General features: G+C 42.3%; 1 protein-coding gene and 1 long non-coding RNA gene across 4 annotated transcripts in view; one reads left to right on the top strand and one right to left on the bottom strand.

Annotated features, from left to right (window-relative positions):
• The window catches only part of LOC112545659 (uncharacterized), a 104,512-nt gene that overhangs the window by 31,666 nt on the left and 50,841 nt on the right, over window positions 1–22,005 (top strand). Inside the window, exon 1 of one of the 2 annotated variants that reach the window (XR_012903332.2) lies at window positions 15,157–16,056. The exons of the other annotated variant lie outside the window; for it this stretch is intronic. This is a non-coding gene — a long non-coding RNA (uncharacterized LOC112545659). Of the gene's footprint in view, window positions 1–15,156; window positions 16,057–22,005 lie in introns of those variants that run through there. 2 annotated transcript variants of the gene reach the window in all.
• Window positions 5,879–22,005, bottom strand: part of RPS6KA5 (ribosomal protein S6 kinase A5) — a 189,330-nt gene continuing 173,203 nt past the window's right edge. The window contains exons 14-17 of one of the 2 annotated variants that reach the window (XM_089778384.1): window positions 10,553–10,744; window positions 9,938–10,097; window positions 9,331–9,494; window positions 5,879–8,267 (exon numbers count right to left, since the gene is read on the bottom strand). In XM_089778384.1, the coding sequence (XP_089634510.1) occupies window positions 8,028–8,267; window positions 9,331–9,494; window positions 9,938–10,097; window positions 10,553–10,744 (756 nt within the window). In that variant the 3' untranslated portion in view covers window positions 5,879–8,027. The remainder of the gene's footprint in view (window positions 8,268–9,330; window positions 9,495–9,937; window positions 10,098–10,552; window positions 10,745–22,005) is intronic. The other variant, XM_089778385.1, reaches the window with a different exon arrangement.

Genomic DNA, 22,005 nt, shown 5'->3' with positions numbered 1-22,005 from the left:
AAAATATTTTAATCAAATTGACACACACATAAATTTTCATTTTCACTTACAAAGTTCTTTCATTTAAAAATGGAATACAAATTTAAGTCCAAAAATCAATTAAATTCTAATCTGTTCAAAACTACATGTGTGAAAACTAAAAAAATAATTTTGCTAAAATTTTGAACAAAGATTTTTTGCTTAAAATTTTTTGCAGAAAAAGGTTTTCCAACAAGCTCGAGCTAATATAATTTATTTTTATAAAGAAGTTTGAAATGTATGGCTCAAACACTGTGGGTGTGTCTAGACTATGGAGTTTTTTTTTTTTTTTAAAGTGGCCTTTTTTTGAAAAAACTTCAGCTGCATCTAGATTGCCATCACAGTTATTAAATCAAAAAATGGCGTTTGTTTGTTTTTTTTAATCGGTAAACCTACTTTTTTTTTTACCAGGAAGAATGCCTTTTTTTGAATGAGCTCTTTTGAAAAAAGGTGTTCTTGAACACAAACAGGGCTTTTTCAAAAGAGAGCATCCAGATTGCCTGGGTGCTCTCTTTCAGAAAAGCGGCTCGCTTTTTCGAAACTTTTGGGGCTGACTAGATTATCTCTTTTGAAAGATGCTTGTAGTCTAGACGTACCCTGTGTGTGCAGGGGGAGATGTTGGGGAGGGATGTTATAGTTAAAGCTACAATTTTGTTACGGAGGTCATGGAATCCATGACTTCCAAAGACCTCTTTGACTTCAGTTTTAGTGGCTGGGAGCTTCAAGGTCCCACTGCCTCCCACAGCAGCAAGAAGCTGTGAGGTACCCTTGTGTCCTGAGGCAATGAGCCCCCAGCCTCCATGCTGCCATTGTCAGCAGGGGTATCCTGCAGATCCCAGCTGCCATGGGCAGGGAGATACTCCACAGTTCCTGACCGCTGCATATGACACAGGGTTCCCTGCAGCTCTCCATCAGCTGCAATGGGGCAGAGGAGTCTTTACAGTTCCCCACTATAGTGGTAACAGGAAGATCCCTGCAGCTCGTTGCTGATGTGGGGAGTAGGGGGACCCTGGAACTTCTAGCCCTCTCAGGTGCCCAAGCCCCTTCCTATTTTATCGTCAAAATTTTTCCATCAAATTCAGGTACAATTTTTGGGCTTCTGTGAATTTTTCTTTACTGGCCATGATCTGTCCACAGCTTTTTCTAAAAATATCTATGACAAAAATCTTAGTCTTAATTATATATATCGCTTCTCGGCCCTTTTTATTTAAAAAGAAATATGTTACTTTTTCTAAATAACAAAGAGCAAGTGTTTTTTCTCTGGATGTCTCAAATTGCCTCAAACTTGCAGAAATGCAAGTTACTCATAAATGTGTTTGCAGGATAGAGGCGTACAATTATATATTTTTATCCAATTTGTAATCATCTTTACTATATATATTACCGTATATTATCTTTAAAGTGTACATATCTACAGCATTTACAACAGAATTCAAAAAAGGGAACACTGGAGTGAAGAATGATATTAGACCAAGTGTTTAGCAAACTACAGTAAACTTCTGATAATCCAGCACCTTTAGGACCCGGGGGTGCCGGATTATCAGATATGGCGGACTATCAGAAGGGGGGGCTATGAGGGGGATGGGGTGGGGGGATGCTACCCCAGACTCCCTCATAGCCCCCCCTTCTGATAGTCCGGCTCTGCCCTAGGAGTCCCTGGTTCAGCCGCTGCTGGTCAGTTTCAGCAGCTGCTGAATCAGGGATGTCTGCAGCAAAGCAGCTGGGGACGGGGTGCTGCCGGGTTGGTCTCGCAGCGCCGTTCCTCGGCGCTACTGGACCAACCCGGCAGCACCCCAGCTTCTCTGCCCCGGTGTCCCCAAGTCAGCCGCTGCTGAAACTGATCAGCGGCTGACTCCAGAAAGCCAGAGGCAGAGCTGCTCTGCCCCGGGCTTCCTGGAGTCAGCCGCTGGTCAGTTTCAACAGCAGCTGAATTGGGACGCCTGGGACAGAGCAGCTGGGGCGCTGCTGGGTTGGTCTGGTAGTGTCAAACCTTGGCACTGCGGGGACCAACCCGGCAGCACCCCAGCTGCTCTGTCCCAGGTGTACCCAAGTCAGCTGCTGCTGAAACTGATCAGCGGCTGATTCCAGGAAGCTGGGGCAGAGCAGCTCTGCCTCGGGCTTCCTGGAGTCAGCTGCTGGTCAATTTCAGCAGCGGCTGAATCGGGGACAGCTGGGGTGCTGCCGAGTTGGTCCCGCAGCCCCAAGGGGCAGCGCTACAGGACCTACCTGGCAGCACTCCAGCTGTTCTGCCCCTGGCTTCCCCAATTCAGCCGCTGGTCAGTTTTAGCAGTGGCTGAATCGGGGAAGCTGGGGGCAGAGAAGCTCCAATGGTCCGGCTGCCCGGAGCACTTCCGGGTTCCTGATGGTGCCGGACCATCAGGAGTGCCAGACCATCAGATGCCAGACCATTGGAGTTTTACTGTACATAATCAAAAGTTTCAGAGGGGTAGCCGAGTTAGTCTGTAACTGGAAAAACTTTTAAAACAAGAATTAGTCTGGTAGCACTTTAAAGACTAACAAAACATGTAGATGGTATCATAAACTTTAAGCGATGGGGGGGATTAGAGGGAGGGGAAAGAGGACATTGGGTAGATACGTTTCAAAGGGATCCCTTTAAAACATATCTACCCAATGTCCTTTTCCCCTCTCCCCTCCTTCCCTTATTTATTCTTGGTTCTGGACTTCCAACTCTCCGGTCATTCGAAGAAGTGGGCTATGACATGAAAGCTCATGATACCATCTACATGTTTTGTTAGTCTTTAAAGTGCTACCAGACTATTTGTTGTTGTTGAAGTTTTACATAATCAAATATTACACATCCATCCACACATATCCCCTTTCGTAAGAATTATACAAACAACTAAAATATGCATATTGCTTTATTATGGGGTACTGTAAAAAGGAATAAAGTCTAATATAGCAGGCCTCAAGCCCCCCCCCCCCCAAAAAAAATAAGATAAATTGTTAAAAAACTAAAACTCCTTTATAATGCAGCATTTTACTTTTAACCATATTTCCTAAAACCAATGGTATAAAAGTCAGGAAAAGGTTGAGTATTTTGTTCACCATTAAGCAGGTTTTAAGCATAGATTTTTAAAATGGTTTTCATTATCATGATAGATATTTCTTTTAATGAGTAGTTTGTAAAAAATAAAAATAAAAAATAACAAATAGTTAACTTTTGTTTTTTAACACACACAAAAAAAATCCAACTGTTACTTTTTAAAAAATGTTACAATAGTATTCATAAAAAAGTTTCCCATTTTTGTGTCATGGAATTTCATAATCTTTCTAATACGGAAATAAAATATACTAATCACTAATATGTTACACTGATGAATATTATATACATTTCTGGATAGAAAAGGAGAGCAGAAAATATTTCTCTAAGAATACAAGGAGAGAAGACCCATACCTTCAAATCTACTGATTTTTGTAGTTAGCTCTGTGAACAGCTCTGGAAAACAATTGCTAGCTTATATAAATTCTCAAACTATATTTTGATAACTTTTCCCTTCAATGATTATCATTTCAATTTTTTTGATACTATTTTTGGATGCAAGTATATACATCAGACTACCCGCATCGTTTTTTGAAATATAGACCCTGTTTTGTCCACATATCTGGAGTGTATAGTGCACCAGCTCACTCCTAAGTTTTTGCTGCGACATAATTCTGAAATCTTGACTGACAAAGTGACAGAGTGACTTAAAAATATAAGGTGTCAGGGGAAGTCTGATTTGGAGTTGCCTTTTTTTCTACTTAAAAGGGACTGGGGTAAAGAAGATATTTCTTACAGGTTGACAAAGACTGAAAGATCAAAGCACCATGGTTTCTGGAACAGTTGCAGCCACACTATTTTTCCAGTTTCCTCTGCCTAGAAGATTCAAACATCAAGATTCCTCAGAAGGAAGGAATGAAATACAGTGAAGGTTACAGTAAAAGACAATGAGAGGTGTGGTCAGGAAGACTGAACCAAAAACCTCTGGTATGATGCTTAAGGCATAATACAACAACAAAAATATAACTTAAGATAAAATAACTAATTAAAAATAAAATATATACACACTTCTTGTTAAAAACCGAGAGTGATACCTATATGGTAACAATTACTAACAATACTGATAAAGCATATACATAACAATTGTGTGAATCTATTCCTTTAAGTACATTCTGGAAACAGCAGGAGCGGAATGTGGCTGTGCCAGTATAAATTATTTTGTTTAGAAGGGTAGGGTAAAGAGGTGCATCAGCAATGTCAATCGGGAAGATGGGAATTGTTAGCAACCTTGATGGATATGCTCTCCTGAAGAACAGTAACAAAATCATCCATTGTAGTAAAATTATTTTTTTATAATATATTACATGTGAGATAAGCTTACTAAGTACTTTGACCTTCTACGAAGTAACTGTCCTCTAAATTAAGAATAGATTGCTCTTTATATGAGGAGGAATTTCATTTAATCTGAGATGTATGAAGTCAAGTAGAACTCTAGTTTTATGCTTTTCCTGATCCAATCTTTCTGCTTTTTCATATCTACACCTAAAACTATTACCATTTGTATTTTTAAAAACACTAAGTATTCACAAAAATAGTTTATTTGGACAATATAATATCTTTTTAATTAAGCTGATATAAATAAAAGTAAATAGTTACTTAGATCTATAATATTAAAGAACTGGGTATTCAAGAAACAAATCTGCTCTTCCTAGTATGGTTGATGGCACCAAATACTCTTACAGGAATGGAAAGAAAGAGATTAGAATTTAACTTGAATTTATCAATAATATATGGCATACTTCCTCATAATAAATGTGGCTGAATTTAATATTTTATGTTAAATAGAGGAAAAATCTAGAATCTAGTATAAATATAATGAGAAATATATGGTGCTTGATTCCAGCTTGTGCAGCAGTTTAAAAGGTACCTTAAACTAACTTACACCCACATAGTGCCCTTTTACACTAAGGGTATGTTTACACTACAGCGTTATTTCGAAATATCTAATTTCAAAATAATGCATCTACACACAAAATGCATTTCGAAATAGCTTTTTGCTATTTCGAAATAGCACATCCACACTGATTGGACGCTGAATCACATTTAAGGCCAGCCAGAACTGGTTCCAACAGAAGTTACCTTGTGGCCAGGGCGGCCAACGGGGCACCCTGGGAAGGGCTGGAGGCCCCCTATTTTGAAATAAGTGTCTACATGGTGCTTATTTTGAAATAGAAATTTTGAAATTGGTGCTATTCCTCATGGAATGAGGTTTACCAATTTCGAAATAAGCCCTCTGCTATTTTGAATTAATTTCAAAATACCAGTTGGCTTGTGTAGACTCTAGGAAAGTTATTTCGAAATAACGGCTGTTATTTTGAAATAACTTTGCTGTGTAGACATACTCTAATAGAGTGGTGTAAAGTAGCCTTACCATAACTAAGAATCTGATCCTAAAATTTTACACCAACTTTGAACAGATGTAAGTGACTGTGCAAGACACAGGGTAATAAAGAATCAGGTCCATGGTATTGATTGATCTCCTATTAAAAATTAAATAGTTGGTAGGCAAAGCACTGTACCTGTATAGTACAAAAGAAAAACAGATTTTATGTTCAAATATCCTTGTATAAAAGAAAATGTCTTTTATACAAGAGATGTGTATTCATTACTGGGAGCTGCAATAATTCCAGAGTCCAAATGTAGTCTAAAAAAGGCTTAAAGAAGTATTTCATAAATACTTGTGTGATAAAATAATACAAATACAAATGCACTTTCCTTAGAATGAAATGATCACTCTTTAAGTAAATTTTAGTAATTGTCCATAAAATTATTCTAACATAAAAAAGTCATTAATTCAGGTTTCCCAAGCAAGGGAACAAATTTTATTATCCCCTTAATTTTAAAAAGTTAAGTTCAGCAGGGTCATTTCATTCACAAAACTTTTTTGCATTTAAAAACTTTTAGGTTTTGTTTATAAAGTACTTGAAAACCTGTACAGCAAAAATATCTCAAAGTGCAGTTTACTGAACATTACAATTTGCATCACAATTTGTTAGTGCTGTTGCATAATAAGTATTAATTGTTGCTATGGTTTCTTTGTACTTATAGTAAGTTCATTGGGGAGGGGGAATGTATTTGTTTACAAGCAAGTTGTATTTATTACTGAAATAATCCCTAGGAGAATATTGAGAAAGCAAATATGAACATTACATTAATTTAAAATATTTTAAAACCAGCCACTTTCAATTGTTTGTGTTATCAGCATATATACTGATCTTTAAGATTAAATATACTAATTCTACATAAACAGTTCAAATGTCTCAATATTCACATCAAATTAAAAATTAATGCTGCAATTACTACTCACAGTCAGGTCAAGAAAGCAAATAAACTAATTCACATCAGGAATTCTCAAAATGCTGTCACTAATAATATTAAAGCAACACAGAACAAATGTTGGTTTTCAAAACTCTTGGTTTCATTAAACACTACTTGTAAACATGGCTGCATAAGATTACTGAACACTGTTATTTGATGTGATTAAATAAATAAAACCATTGATATAAACAATTCCTATAACCTTTTTGCATAGGGTTTGGATTAAGTTTACTTTAAAATGCAGCAAGCTGTTAATAAAACATGTTAGTAAAATAGGTTCCAATCATGCTAACAATTACACATGTACTTACACCCTTAGTTTCTAAATCTAATGGGATGACTCACATGTGTATCTGTTTACAGATCTGGGGTCTAATTTAGCACTTAATAGTTGTCCCTAGACATTTAGAAGGTGAGCAGTAGAAGTGCTCTGCACAAATTTATAAAACATGCTGTTCAATTTAAAAGTATATCAATGGAAATATTTCAGTAAAAAGTCACATATTTATTATTCCAAACAGGTTATTTACATAATATATTACCACAGCAGGAAATACCTCACTGTAGTACAACAGTGTACAGTTGTGAAACACAGTGTTTAGTAGAATTTCCCTTTAAATTTCCCAGTGCATAAGTGGTTTATAACTACACTATAAAACATGCCCAAGTCTATTATTTACTATGTACAAGACAGAAGCAAGATGTGAGGAAGGAAATGTAATGTAAGTATTTGGAAAAAATGGCAAAGATATAGCTACCCTCTCCTTCTGGCACCCAAAGCATAGAGAGTCACAGAGAGTGGCCAGCCGCTAAAAGCGGCATTGAGCTGCTTCCTGCCTGAGAGTCCTGGTGTGGTGGTGCATGGGCTAGATCTGGTGGCTTGGTGGGCTGGATGTGCAGCATGGGCAGCATCTTGCCTGCCCCTGGTCTAGATGAAAAAGAAATCTAAGATTTTTATAGTCTGAGTAACATAAAACCAAATGTAAGAAATAAGTTTGTAAAAAAAACATAAAAGGAGTACCATGATGCTCAGTTCTTAAATTCCAAAACAAGGTCCAGATTCCGGTCCATCCTATGGACCAACTTAAGGAAGTTAGAAGGGAAATAACATGACTTTTGCTTTGAGGTACTGTACCATCATTTCTTGTGTGCAAAGAGAACCAAAGCTTCTCTGACTCTCTCTATTCAGGTGGAGTCTTGACTCTGCTCCCTACAACATTCCTACTGGCAAAGTTACATCAGCATTTCACAGAGTATGTATTGCCTTTTACAGTGTATTTCCTTCTTGGAGCAGTGGGGAAACTGAAAGGAGATTATGACTCTCACTCACACTCTCCCTCCAGGAGTAGCATAACAATGTGATTACCCCTCAATCAGGACTAGACTGCACACAAACAACCCAGGCCTAAGAGAGTGCAATGTTGATTGTATTCACAATATTATACCCATCCAGTGATTCTCAAATAGAACTAAAACCAAATGTCTTGAAAAAAAAAGCTAAAAAGCAGAACTGAAATAAGTTGTTCAACATGATGAACACATCCTTATAATCCCTCTGTTCCAAGAATGGACAGGTACCTACCAGGTTTATCACCTCTTAATTGTTCAAGAAAGAGTATTTCTATGTTTTTCAATCAGAGAATTGGAAGATGGTTTCTGGGTTATTGCTGTCTGTAGGATTTGTTGGCTGCATGGTTTTTGTTGGCGTAGTTTTACCATGAGAATGAGAGGAAGAAGAATGTGAACTTTCACTGGAGCTGCTACGTGTCTCTGTGCTTGTACTTGTCTTTTTCATCTTTCTTCTTTTAGCAAGAGGTGCCTTGTCAACATTCTGAAGGCAAAACCCTTCCCTTTTGTACTTGTTGAAGGCCTGTTTCAAAATAAAAAGGCAATTCTATTCATTTATAAAAGATATGTTAGAACATTTGTATCAAGCTATGAATTTTCTGTTTTATTATTTCTCAAGTGTCATGTCTATTCATTTTTATGCAGTTTCAGTTTTACAATGCTTTATAGAATCACTAATTGGCACTCTTCATATATTTAATGTTTTTAAAATTATTCCTCTAAGCCTTAAATATAGTCAAGATTACATTTTACTATATTATATTTACTTAAATTGCAATTTTAGTTTTAAACTTTCAATTTTTTTTTCAAAATTGAGCTCTCTGCAATTGCTAAGTAAAGAAAAACTATTTACCACACTTTTTCTTCTTGGACAACACCGACCTTGTTTGTAATGACGCCATAAAATGCAACGTATTTGAGCATAAACTGAAGTTCAACATGCGTTTTTAGGCTATTCTTCATAGATAAAGTTTTGAAAAAAATCAATATTACATTTTCCTCCTGCATTTGTATAACAAACTTATATTTAGTGAATTAATGTTGGTATCTATTAATGTTCATTAAGGTAATATCAAAGGTATTTCCAAAGAATATTCCAAATTGCAATGTTTTAGATTCTTTACCTCAAATTTCCCTAGCAATAGTTTATTTTCTTCCTTTCTTTCCTAATCTTAAAGAGGTCAATTAAACTGAAAATCAAGCAAGTACTAAGAGTAACCAGAAAATTACCCACATCTTACAAAGCTTTGTTAAAACAAATCTCTAATCTTGTATAATTATATGGTAGCTGTTTCACCAGCACCACTTTCCCCAGTGATACAAATATATTATCAAAATATATATTCCCCTCACAACTTCCCATTTTGACACGTGTTTGAGTATATTCTCTCATGTAGATTTTTTGCCACTGACACAATCTACACTACTAGATAGGCCTTATATTTCTGTGACTTCCTATACACCTATCACAGAATTCTAAATGTAAATACATTTTTAAATAACTCATATAAATCTAAATTCTAAGCTGATATAATGTAGCAAATGTTTAAAATTTGTAATTAAAATGCAAGACTTTGTAAGCTTACATGAAAGGTGGCTTTGACGTATGTATGTACAGCAGCTCCTGAGGAGCCTAAGTTATCAGGAGTCATTAGAGGATTGGATGACAGCTGGCTCCCATCTTGAAGCCATTCACTATATCTCAAGCTGGACATTTTAATTCTTTTATTTGGATCCACTGTAAGAAGTCCTAACAGAAATATATTAGACATTCTTAATCCAGGAGCTATTATTTAGCTAAATACTGTGGATAAAGTAATCATTTGAAAATCTAAAAACAGAATAATTTGATAAATCATAACTATATATCTCTTAGCTATAGGTCATGCAATGTTGACCCACGATTGTACAAAACACTTTTTAACAAAGAAATGAACTAAGAACTTGCAATAAAACATTAATAAATCAACAATAATAAATCAAGCATTCAATACCGGCCATCCCTAAAAATTATAGATTAATTCTGGATGAGCTGATAATTATTGCTTATAACAAAAAAACTACTTTGGTTTCCCTATAAATGTAAAGTAATAAAGCACAAAAACCTGAAGAAAATATGCTAGTGTGAAATATGGTACTTTACTTCTTGTTAATGTTGGTAAAAGAAAATATGAAATATCCATAGATACATACCTTGTATCAAATCTTTGGCTTCCTGAGATACATTCTTCCAAGCTTCTCCTTCAAAAGAGAATTCTCCCTTTTTAATTTTCTTCATAATTTCCAATGCACTAGTGCATGTTAAACCTTTGTCTTGAGACTGGAAGGGCACCTGTCCTGACAGCATTGTATACTACCAGAACAACAAAAAGAATATTAATTATTGCCAACCTTACTACAGCATTACCGAGTATATTAACCTAACTCAATATTCAGATAGTGTTGTTGTTTGTAGAACATATATATTCCAACAAATAGTACAATAGCGATAGTATTAATAAAAATTATATTTTCTAAGATGTGCACAGCCTAATGCACAACAGATCATAATTTAATCAAATTGCTCAGAAAAAAACCTGAAAGCTGGTTCTAGCTCTCCTATCTTAAATGCCTCCAGTGCACATCCCAGCTTGCTATTATATGTGCAGGAAAAAAATATCCTCACCCCACTCCAAAGTAGTGACTATTCAATTCTAGCTTATCTAGAACAAAATCAAGCCTTTCTCAGATGCTAGTTTTACCAAGAAACCCATTCTGCTTGTGTTATCGAACCATTAAAATAATTAAGCCACACAGCCAACCACTCACCAAAATGACCCCCAGACTCCAGAGATCACAGGATTCATCATAACCATTGTGATTTAAGAGCTCTGGAGCAGCATAATGAAGAGTAAAACATGGCGTCTTAAGAGGCTGATTATCTGGTGGCTTTAATCGAGCAAATCCAAAATCAATTATTTTTATTTCTGAATTATCATTTTCATCTGTGAACAATAAATTCTGAAAAACAAATGCAAAGATAACTATGGTAATATTCATAATTTAAAATATGCAATTTTAAAAATACCAGAAAATTTTTCAAACCAATAATTTTAAAATAATTGTTCCTAAGAACAAATAGGCAAGCCAATACGCTTGTCTCGTATTTGTGGATATATTCTATTTCCTCAAACAGCTTCATTAGAAATAGAAGTTAATTAATATGTTTAATTTATAAACAGAGCCTTACCAAATTCATGGCCCATTTTGGTCAAATTCATAATCATAGGATTTTTAAAGATTGCAAATGTCATGATTTCAGTTATTTGAATCCGAAATTTCATAGTGTAATAGTAGGAGTTCTAACCCAAAAGGAGGTGGGGGGGAATGGCAAGGTTATTGTAAGGTTTGCAATACTTCTGCATTGCTGCCTTCAGAGCTGAGAAGCTGGAGAGCAGAAGCTGCTGGACAGAAGCCACCACAGCAGCAGTACAGAAGCAAAGATGACATAATATGGTATTACTCCCCTTACTTCTGTACTGCTGTTGGTGATGCTGTCTTCAGAACTGGGTACCCAGTCAACATCTACTTCCCTCCAGAGGCCCAACTCCAAAGGAAGTGCAGAAATAAGGATAACAAAACTATGATCCTGAAAATAAACTTACAACACTCTCCAACTCCTTTTAGGGTCAGGTCTCCCTATATGAGAGAAATACTACTCTGCCCCATAGTATAGAGCAGCAATGGGCAAGACTGGGCCACATGAGTAGCCTTCCATCTCAGTGGGCGGCAACACTGTTATAATCAATATGGTCTCCCAGGATAGAGTCATTTTGCTAACTGTGCTGGATAACCTAGAATTTGCGGGGTGTGACAACTGGATTGTAGCAGCGCTTTGATTGGATGCAGAGAGAGCTCACCAATGTCACTGTTAATGTTGTGTGAAATCAGCATGCACCTCACTTCAAGCGCCCTTGCACTTCATGTCACTTTAGTAATACTGATAGGAAAAAAATCGATGCAGACGGAAACCAGTAGAATTTGGTAACCCTGCACTTGGGCGAAGGTAAGCAAAATGTTTTGTGTGTCGCTTGTTGTCGTTTGTGAATAATGTCAGTCTGTGCGTTGTTACGGAAGCTGTGTATATAGAAATCCAGATTGTAATTCCGACCGTCAGGGGGAGTCCATATAGAATTATTTTTCCTTTGGTGTTGATAGGGGAGATCTGGTAGGTCAGACTGATGTTCAGTGGTGGTTTGGCAATATTCTCGGAGACGGAGGCGGCGAAAAAAAGCCTCAAGGTCACCACCGTACAAATCAACAATGGAAAATTAGACACCACTCTCTACAGAAAACCCACCACTCATACAGTTACCTACATGCTTCCAGCTCCCATCCAGAACACACCACACGATCCATCGTCTATAGCCAAGCCCTTCGATACAACCGCATCTGCTCTAATCCCACTGACAGAGACCAGAAGCTTCAGGATCTCTACCAAGCATTTATAAACCTCAACTACCCACCCAGAGAAATAAAAAAGCAAATTGAAAGAGCCAGACGAATACCTAGAAACCATCTACTTCAAGACAGACCCAAGAAAACCAACAATAGAACACCACTTGTCATCACCTACAACCCCCAACTTAAACCTGTCCAACACATTATCAATAAACTACAGCCTATATTGGAACAGGATACCATACTCCAAGAGGCTCTGGGAGACAGACCCATAGTCTCCTATAGACAACCACCTAACCTCAAGATGATTCTTACCAACCACCACAGGACATACCACACTAATACCAACCCTGGTACCTTCCCTTGCAACAAACCCCGTTGCCAGCTTTGTCCACATATTCATTCTGCTGATACCATTATTGGACCTAACCAAGTGAGTTATAAGATCAAGAACACATATTCCTGCGCATCCAGAAATATAATCTATGCTATCATGTGCCGAAAGTGTCCGTCTGCTATGTACATTGGACAAACATCTCAGACACTTCGCCAAAGGATTAATGCCCACAAAACAGATATCAGACAAGATCACAAAGAGAAAACAGTTTCTTGCCATTTTAACCAGAAAGGACACTCTCTCAATGACTTAACCACCTGCATTCTGCTACAAAGACCTTTTACATCTGCACTTGAAAGGGAATCCTCTGAACTGTCATTCATGTTAAAATTCGACACTTTCCAAAGAGGACTCAACAAACATTTGAACTATCTCACCCATTACCAAGATAGTTTCCCCAATTATCACCTCTAATACCATTAACTCACAAACATCCCACTCTCCCTACCTCTAATATCATCAATTCACAGACACTTACCTTCCTTCCTCCCCCCCCCCGCATTCCCCTCCTGTTCTGCAATGTGATTTGTCCTTTTCATATTTGTTCACTTTTTTTTAATTGTATCCTTTGGTATATATGGTTGTGACTACTTTCTTCCACTATTTGATCTGAGGAAGTGGGTCTGGCCCACGAAAGCTCATCATCTAATAAACCATCTTGTTAGTCTTTAAAGTGCTACATTGTCCTGCATTTTGCTTCAGGGAGGAATGAGGCACTGAGGAATGCCACCAGTGGGGCAGACCAAGGAGACTGTTAGTACTCCTCAGGGTGGAAGCTCTCCCGCAGGGCCTTGGGAAACTGACATCCCCCCGACAGACCTCCCAGATGGCAGCCTGCAGCAAGTGCAGCCAAGCTTGCAGCAACGTGTCCAAGAGAAGCACCAGAGTTCCATGTTGCAGAGCGCTGTGATGTCCCGAGCGAGGGCAACCAGAACATGCCGAGACAAAAATGCTTTGCTGTCCCTCATCGAGGGAGACAAACAAACAGGGAAACCTGAGAAACAACTGCCTGGGGACGGGGAGGGAGGGGCCTTTAAGCACAAACCTCAGTTAACCTCAGGCAGCAGCCCCACACAGTAAGTCCTGACCTCGTGCCCTCCCGGAACTGGTTCTGGCCAGCCTTAAATGCGATTTACAGTCCACTCACCGTGAACGTGCTATTTTGAAATAGCAAAACTCTAATTTGAAAAGCATTTTGTGTGTAGACGCGTTATTTTGAAATAACTTATTTTGAATTAACTATTTTGAAATAAGATATTTCGAAATAACGCTGTAGTGTAGACATACCCTTAGAGCTTGGCTGCTGAGCAGGGCAGAGGTTCTTCCCCAGCCCCAGCGGAGGAAGACCTTGCGACGCTGCCCTCAGGAGGAGGATTGGGTTGGGCTGCCCGGGCCACTGCTGGACCCTGAGCACTGGCCTAGACCACCATGGCCACCACCGGACCCTGATAACTGGACATGGCTGTGGAAGCTGCTGCCTGGGCCCACAGATTTACCCGGACCCCCAGGACCCTTGCTAGGCCCAGATGAATGAGCTGGACTGCTTGGACCTTTACCCACACAGGACTCCGAGTCTATGGACACGCTGCCAGCACCTCTGTCCCCAGCCTTCACCGAGAAACAGCACCCAAGCCAGGTAGGCCCCCAGGGAGAACAGGGAAGTGGCCCACAGACAGCCAACCCTGGGGCAGCTGAGGAAATGGAAATTAGCTGAGCAGCGCATTGCAGCTTAGACCCCTGCTAACCCACAGACCCTGACAGCGGGTTACGGCCTGGATCCCTGCTGACCCAGTGGCCCAGCGCTGCCACTGCTAGGATCCTGGGGCTGGCTCCTCCTCTCCTTGTAGGGAAAGAAACTCCTGCCCATTGGCTCTCCACAAGCAAGGAGATCCAACTCCTGGCTCAGCCTGCAATGAGGCCTGCACCTTTGAACCTCACTACTGTATACCAGCTTGTTTGTTGCCCTTCCCTGACCCAGGGCCCAGGTGCATAAATTGCCGACCAGCTTAACAGAATCTGTTTAACTATTATTTGCTGCCCCGCCCCGGAATGTGGGCGTGGTCTCTAGGCTACTGCCTGGGTTATCAGAGACTGCTTGACCGTTTATTGGCAACCCTGCCCTGAACAAGAGCATGGACCCTAGAATGGATATTCAGCCTGTAGTCAGGCCTGAGGCCCTGAACCCTGGGGGCTTGTAGTGAGTCAGCATAGCCTTCCACTGATACGAACTATTACAGGACCACATGTAGAACCCTGATGGATTGTATACAACTTGCAGGTTGCCTACCACTGGTATAGGGTCATAGTACACAATAAAACGGGTTATTGGGGGGAGAGGGAGTGACCAGATTTCATGGTCTGTGGCATGTTTTTTATGGCCATAAATTTGGTAGTGCCCTATTTATAAATCAACTCTGACTGGAGACAAGCATTGTTTATCGCCATTCAACATGTAAGAAAAGCTTTTATATTATGCATGTATGGCTACGTCTAGACTGGCATGATTTTCCACAAATGCTTTTAACGGAAAAGTTTTTCCGTTAAAAGCATTTGTGGAAAAGAGTGTCTAGATTGGCACGGACGCTTTTCTGCAAAAGCACTTTTTGCGGAAAAGCGTCCGTGCCAATCTAGATGCGGTTTTGCGCAATAAAGCCACGATCGCCATTTTCGCCATCAGGGCTTTTTTTCCGCAAAACAGTTTTTAGCTGTCTACACTGGCCCTCTTGTGCAAAAACATTTCCGGAAAAGGGCTTTTACCCAAACGGGAACGTCAAAGCATTTGCGCAAGAAGCACTGATTTCGGACAGTAGAACGTCAGTGCTTTCGCTCAAAATCAAGCGGCCAGTGTAGACAGCTAGCAAGTTTTTGCGTAAAAGCGACTGCTTTTGTGGAAAAACTTGCCGGTCTAGACGCAGCCTGCATGTTTAAGAGATGATTTTCTGAGTTACAGTGCAAAATATATCAAACCAGACATGGTGTTCCAGGGTGACAAAGGGATGTGGTTGAAAGCCTTTGACCAAGGAGTCAAATCTGCTGCTTACTTGCCGGTTGATATAGGGCGCGGTTGGTCTGATTGCGCCTTCTTTTGGGTCACTGCCTTGATCATGACTGGTCAAACCACGTTGTTGTTGCCTATTGTATGGGTATTCATGGCACCTCTGGTACTGTATTGTACATATCGTTTACAGCGATATGGAGGTGTGTACATTCCCAGAGTTCAGAGGGTGGCACGAGAATCTTTGCCAGAGTCGAAGACCTCATCTGTTTTCTTGGCAAAGATCTTTTGTTTATGAAAGGTGTGGTCCTCTGCTTTACTCTAACTCCCTTGGAACTCCCACAGATTGTAACCATGAAGATCTCCTCATTGCAATTGTGGTAGCCATGGAACAGGCAGCTGTGTCCGCGACATCTAGGGCGATCTGAAGACTTGTCCTGACTGAGGCATAGCCTTCTTGGACTATGGATTTTAAAACAGGTATTTTGGAGTCTGGGAGATGCTCCATCAATGTTGTAAGTTTAGTATAATTGTCAAAATCGTGATTTGACAAGAATACAGCATAATTTACAATGTGCAGTAGTAGTGTAGCCGAGGAGTATACCTTTCTACCAAATAGGTATAATCTTTTGCTTTCCTTCTCAGTTGTAGCATTCCTGTATTGAGGGGCCTTAGACCTGTGCTGGGAGGCATCTACAATGAGCGAATTTGGCTGGGGATGGTTGAATAAAAATTCCAACCCCTCTGATGGCACAAAGTATTTCTTATCTGCCCTTTTATTCGTTGGTGGGGCAGAGGCAGAGGTTTGCCAAATCTCCTCTGCAGCCTCCATAATTGCCTCATCAATCGGGAGTGCTATTTTGGCCTGATGCAGGAGATTTTTAAGGAGGCGGTACTGTTTTTCCTGCACCTCCACCAATTGAACCTCTTGACACGATGCAACTCTCTTAAACAAGTCCTGGAACTGCTTCAGATGGTTGGAGGATGATATGTCACCTTGAATCATGACCTCGTCAGGAGAGGATGATGATTGGTCAGCAGGCGAAGTGTCAGGTTGTTGCTCTTCAACTTCTGACAATTGCCCTTCTTATGGTTCTAAGTGACGTGCTTGAGATGGTGGGCTTTGCGGTGGTGGTGATGGAGGATGTCACTCAGGTGGTGTTACAGAGATAGGTGTATATCTAGGCGACCTACAATAGCAGAGGGACCATCTCCTGGAATGATGATAATGGTGGTGGAATGAATAGTGAGGTGTGGATCTAGATGATAATGGTATGATCACCCAGGCGAGGAGCGCTTAGAAGAAAAGGTATCCCTGTACTCCCCTCTGTACACTGCATGTGGAGACAGTGCAGGTGAGTGGGGAAAAGCTGCAGAGCCTCTGGATGAGGGGGGTGGAGAGCGAGAGAGGGGTGCCTGGCGTGGTATCAGGAGTTTCTCCGCAGTGCCAACAGGTATGGGGATGGAGACCTGCAATGTAGTGAGTATGAAAGCTTCTCCTGTTGCATATGGTGACTACGCGGCCCCAGCAATCTTGGTCCCAGTGGGGATAGTGACAGAGAGAATGTAGGGGAAGCCAAAATAGGGCTAGGACTCCTATGTGAGTTGGTCTTTACAGACCCTTTTCTTGGTGCTGAGAAAATATCAGACCTTTCCGGTGCTGGCTTAGATTGTAGCACTGGTTCTCTAGCCGCTGGTGTCAGCGTGGATACCAGTGCCGATGCTTTAGCTTATGAGGTCACCGGTGCCAATGCTGACCTCGGTGCCGTTGGTACCGTAGCTGGTGCCTTCTTAGGTCTTACAGCTGGAATCGCCTTTGCATAGAAAGAGGCGGTGCCGAACCTTCTGGGTTTGTCCCCCATGCTCATCCTGCTCAGTTAGCCCAGCAGCAAAGAATGTGCTGGTGAAGCCTGTTTTTTTTTTTTAACTATAACTATGACTATTAACTATAAACAGGTAACATTAAAAATAACAACTAACGAAGAAAAGGAAGTTACTCACTTCGTGCAGTAACGATCGTTCTTCGAGGTGTGTCCCCGTGGGTGCTCCCCTTCTGGTGTCGGGCTGGTCCCGGCGCCGCAAATCAGAGCTTTACAGAGCTGTGTGGCCGGACCACGCGCGTGCACTCTCGTTTCGCGCCTTTCATCTGCCGCGCACGGTCCGGCTCCCGCCAGTTCGTCTCACCGCCTATCTGAAAGACAGAAAGACAAGATTCCGAAGCAGGGAGGAGGGCGGGTTGTGGAGCACCCACGGGGACACACCTCGAAGAACGATCATTACTGCACGAAGTGAGTAACTTCCTTTTCTTCTTCGGGTAGTCCCCGTGGGTGCTCCACTTCTGGTGACTCCGAAGCAGTAATTTCAGTTAAACGTGTGTTTCGGAATCGGTATTCTGAGCAGCAGGCAACACTGCCATGGCTACTGCTGAGTCAGAGGCGAAGTGCTGAACAATTGCATAATGTCTTGAAAAGGTAGAAGTAGAAGACCAAGTCGCAGCCCGGCAGATGTCACGAAGAGGGACACCTTTCACGAAAGCTGTAGACGCAGCAACTGCTCGTTTTGAGTGAGCTCTAGGCTGCGAGGTGAGAGACTTCTTACAGATAGTATAGCAAGTCGTGATACAAGAGACAACCAGTTTAGAAATGCGCTGGGCGGATAAGAACTTGCCCCTAGAAGGCCCCGATGTCGAAATGAAGAGGCGATCCGTCTTACGTAGAGTACGGGTTCTGTTTATATAGAAAGCCAAAGCTCTACGGACATCGAGCGTATGCAGGAGAGCGTCTCGCTGAGAGGTATGCGGTTTTGGATAGAAACATGGCAGAACAATTGGTTCGTATATGTGAAAATCCGTACAGACTTTAGGTAGAAAGGCTGGATGAGACCTCAGTATCACTGATTCCGGGTTGAAGACTGTATAGGGAGGTGTTGACATTAGTGCAGATAACTCACTCACCCTACGTGCTGATGTTATGGCCAGAAGAAAGAGCACCTCCATTGTAAGCATCGGTAGTGGTACCGTGGCCAACGGTTCAAACGGTGGCCTAGTTAGGACATCAAGCACCAGGTCAAGACTCCATGCAGGTGGCGGAGGCCTCCGTGGTGGGCTGAGGTTAGCCAATCCTTTGAGAAATCTAGCCATCATGGGGTGAGAAAAAACCCACTTGCCTTCAACGGAGTAGTGAAAGGCAGCTATCGCCGCTACATGGACTTTAAGTGATGAAATGGAGAGTCCAGTTGACTGTAGCTGGAGGACATAGTCCAGTAAGACATGCATCGGCGAAAGCAAGGGGTCTAGAAGCTTAGGAGCACACCATCGCACGAATCTAGACCACTTTGACAGGTAAGTTTTCCTGGTGGAATCTCTCCTGCTGTGCAGGAGAACACGCTTCACCTGGCCCGAACAAAGATTCTCGGACTCGCTGAACCATGTACCATCCATGCAGTGAGGTGCAGAGTATCCAGCTTCGGGTGACGCAGGGAGCCTCTCTGTTGTGTCAGCAAGTCCGGTAGACAAGGTAATCGGCGCGGTGCTCGTACGGAGAGCTGCCGAAGAGTTGAGTACCATGGCTGCCTGGGCCACGCTGGGGCTATGAGTATCACTCGTGCCCTGTCCATCACGATCTTCTCGAGTACTCTGGGAATAAGTACAACAGGGGGAAATGCATACAAGAGTGATGTGCCCCAGTGAAGGAGAAATGCGTCTCCCAGAGAGTGAGGGCCCACTCCCGCTCTGGAACAGTAAGCTCTGCATTTTGCGTTGGCACATGTGGCGAAGAGATCTATCGCCGGAAAACCCCACTGATGGAAGAGAGTTAGGAGGACATCTGTGCGGATTACCCACTCGTGGTCCTGGGGGAAATACCTGCTCAGTGCATCCGCTGTGGTTTTGCTCACACCCGGTAAGTATGACGCGACTATAGAGATGTTGTTTCGAATGCACCATTTCCAGAGGCGGATCGCTTCTGCACAAAGTGAACGGGATCGGGCACCCCCGTCTGTTCACGTAGTACATCGCCACTACATTGTCTGTGAGAATTCTGGTGACAGTGCCTCTTATGTATACCTTGAAGTGTTTGCAGGCATGAAACACGGCTCGAAGCTCGAGAAGATTGATATGGAGCATCATCTCCGTCGTGGACCAACGACCCTGAACTGTTTTTGTGCCCATGTGGGCACCCCAGCCGATGAGAGAAGCGTCTGTGGTTATCTCTTGTGACGGTTGCGGTGCATGGAAGGGGACTCCTGACAACATGTTGTTGTGATTCGTCCACCGTAATAGGGAGTCTTTGACATGTACTGGAAGTACCACAGTCTTGTGGATGCTGTGCTCCGTAGGCTTGTACACCGTGCTCAGCCAATGCTGCAGACACCTGAGGTGTAGCCTTGAATGGCGCACTATGATTGTCGTGGAAGCCATATGACCCAGAAGCTGGAGATATACGCGTACCGGGAGCATTGGAGCTTGCAAGACTGTTTTTATCAGGTCTTGTATTAATTGAAAACGCTCGAGTGGGAGATGGACTCTCTCTGACTGGGAGTCGAGACGCGCTCCTATGAAGTTTAGAATTTGTGTTGGTAGTGGACGTGATTTTTGAATGTTCACGATAAGGCCGAGGGAGTCGAACAACTCCTGAGTTGCGACTACCATGTGCTGTGCCTCTGACTGGGTGCGTCCCTTAATGAAGCAATCGTCGAGGTAGGGGAAGATAGAGACTCCTATCCTTCGAAGATGGGCAGCCACTACCGCTAGTGTTTTGGAGAACACCCTTGGGGCCGAAATGAGGCCGAAAGGCAGGACCCTGTATTGAAAATGGTCGTCACCCACTATGAATCTGAGAAAACGCCTGTGTGCTATGTGTATCGTCACATGGAAATATGCGTCTTGCAAATCTAGGACTGCGAACCAGTCTCCTTTGTTTAGTGCTGGCATGATCTTGGCCAGGGTGGTCATTCTGAAGCGCTGCTTTCGGATGAAATGGTTTAGACCCCTCAGATCGAGGATGGGTCTCCACCCCCCGGACTTTTTGGGAACTAGGAAATACCTGGAGTAGAACCCTTTGCCCCGGAATTCGTCGGGTACTCTCTCTATGGCTCCAATCTCGAGCAGGTGAAGAACCTCTTCTCGAAGAGCAGCCCCATGAGATGGGTCCCTGAGAAGGGATGGGGTGGGAGGAGTGGTAGGGGGGATTGAAGCGAACGGGATTGTCAGGCCCGATGATATGACCTCTAGGACCCATCGGTCTGAGGTAATGGTGGCCCATCGATGAAGAAATGGCCTCAGGCGGTGGTGGAATAAGGTGGTGGTGGTGGTGGTTGCAGGCTTTAGTGTGTTGACCGGTGGAGATATGTTCGAGTCCTCCGCACAGGAGTCAAACCTGCTGCTTCTGGGAAGGCCGAGCAGCAGAGCGATTCTCTTGTTGACGTTTACGTTGAGGGCGCTGTCTAAATCTAGGCTGGTCGGATCCACGCTGCTGTTGCTGTTGCTGCTGCTGCTGCTGCTTATAGGGGAAGTAATCATATCTCCTCTGGAAGGGGTAGTATCGTCTGCGTTTAAAAGGTGACGTGTACATCCCCAGAGAACGGAGAGTCATACGAGAGTCCTTGCCAGAATGGAGGACCTCATCGGTAGTAGAAGCAAACAGCTTCTGGCAATCAAAGGGTAAATCTTCCACTTTGGAGTTCAACTCCTTAGGGGCTCCCGCTGACAATAACCAGGAAGCTCTTCTCATCGCGATGCCTGTTGCCATCGCTCGAGCAGCTGTGTCGGCAATGTCCGCGGTAATCTGAAGGGCTGTTCTACATGCAGTGAAACCTTCCTGGACAATGGATCTAAGGAGAGACTTTTTACTGTCAGGGAGGTGTTGCATAAGTTCCGGTAACTTAGAGTAATTATCAAAGTTATGGTTCGATAAAAGAGCAGCATAATTGGCAACCCGCAGTAGCAAGGTTGAGGAGGAGTAAACTTTCTGACCAAAGTGGTCCAGTTTCTTTGTCTCCCTATCCGGTAGGGAATTCTTAAATTGGGGCATCTTGCTCTTGTGGCGAACCGCATCCACTATCAGGGAATTCGGCTGGGGGTGATTGAAAAGAAAATCCAGGCCTTTGGATGAGACAAAATACTTTCTATCAATTTTCTTATTGGTGGGCGGTATCGATGTTGGCGTCTGCCAGATGTCCTGCGCCACTTCCAAGATGGCATCATCTACCGGGAGTGCAATCTTTCTTTGTTGTTTAGGGTGTAAATTCTTAAACAACTTATGTTGCTTAGCTTGAGACTCAGTGAGCTGCACCTCCTGAGATTGCGCTACACGTTTAAACAGGTCTTGGAATTCTTTAAGATCGTCCGGTGGTGACTTCTCGCCCAGGGACAGCGGTTCATCCCTAGAGGGCTGTGGTGAACCGGTATTAGGGGACATATCCGGATCAGCT

The sequence above is a fragment of the Pelodiscus sinensis genome, chromosome 5 (assembly GCF_052426305.1).
Source record: "Pelodiscus sinensis isolate ZL-2025 chromosome 5, ASM5242630v1, whole genome shotgun sequence".
Lineage (NCBI taxonomy): Eukaryota > Metazoa > Chordata > Testudines > Trionychidae > Pelodiscus > Pelodiscus sinensis.
Note: the sequence above shows the minus strand (reverse complement) of the source record. Positions and strands in the feature narration are given on the sequence as shown.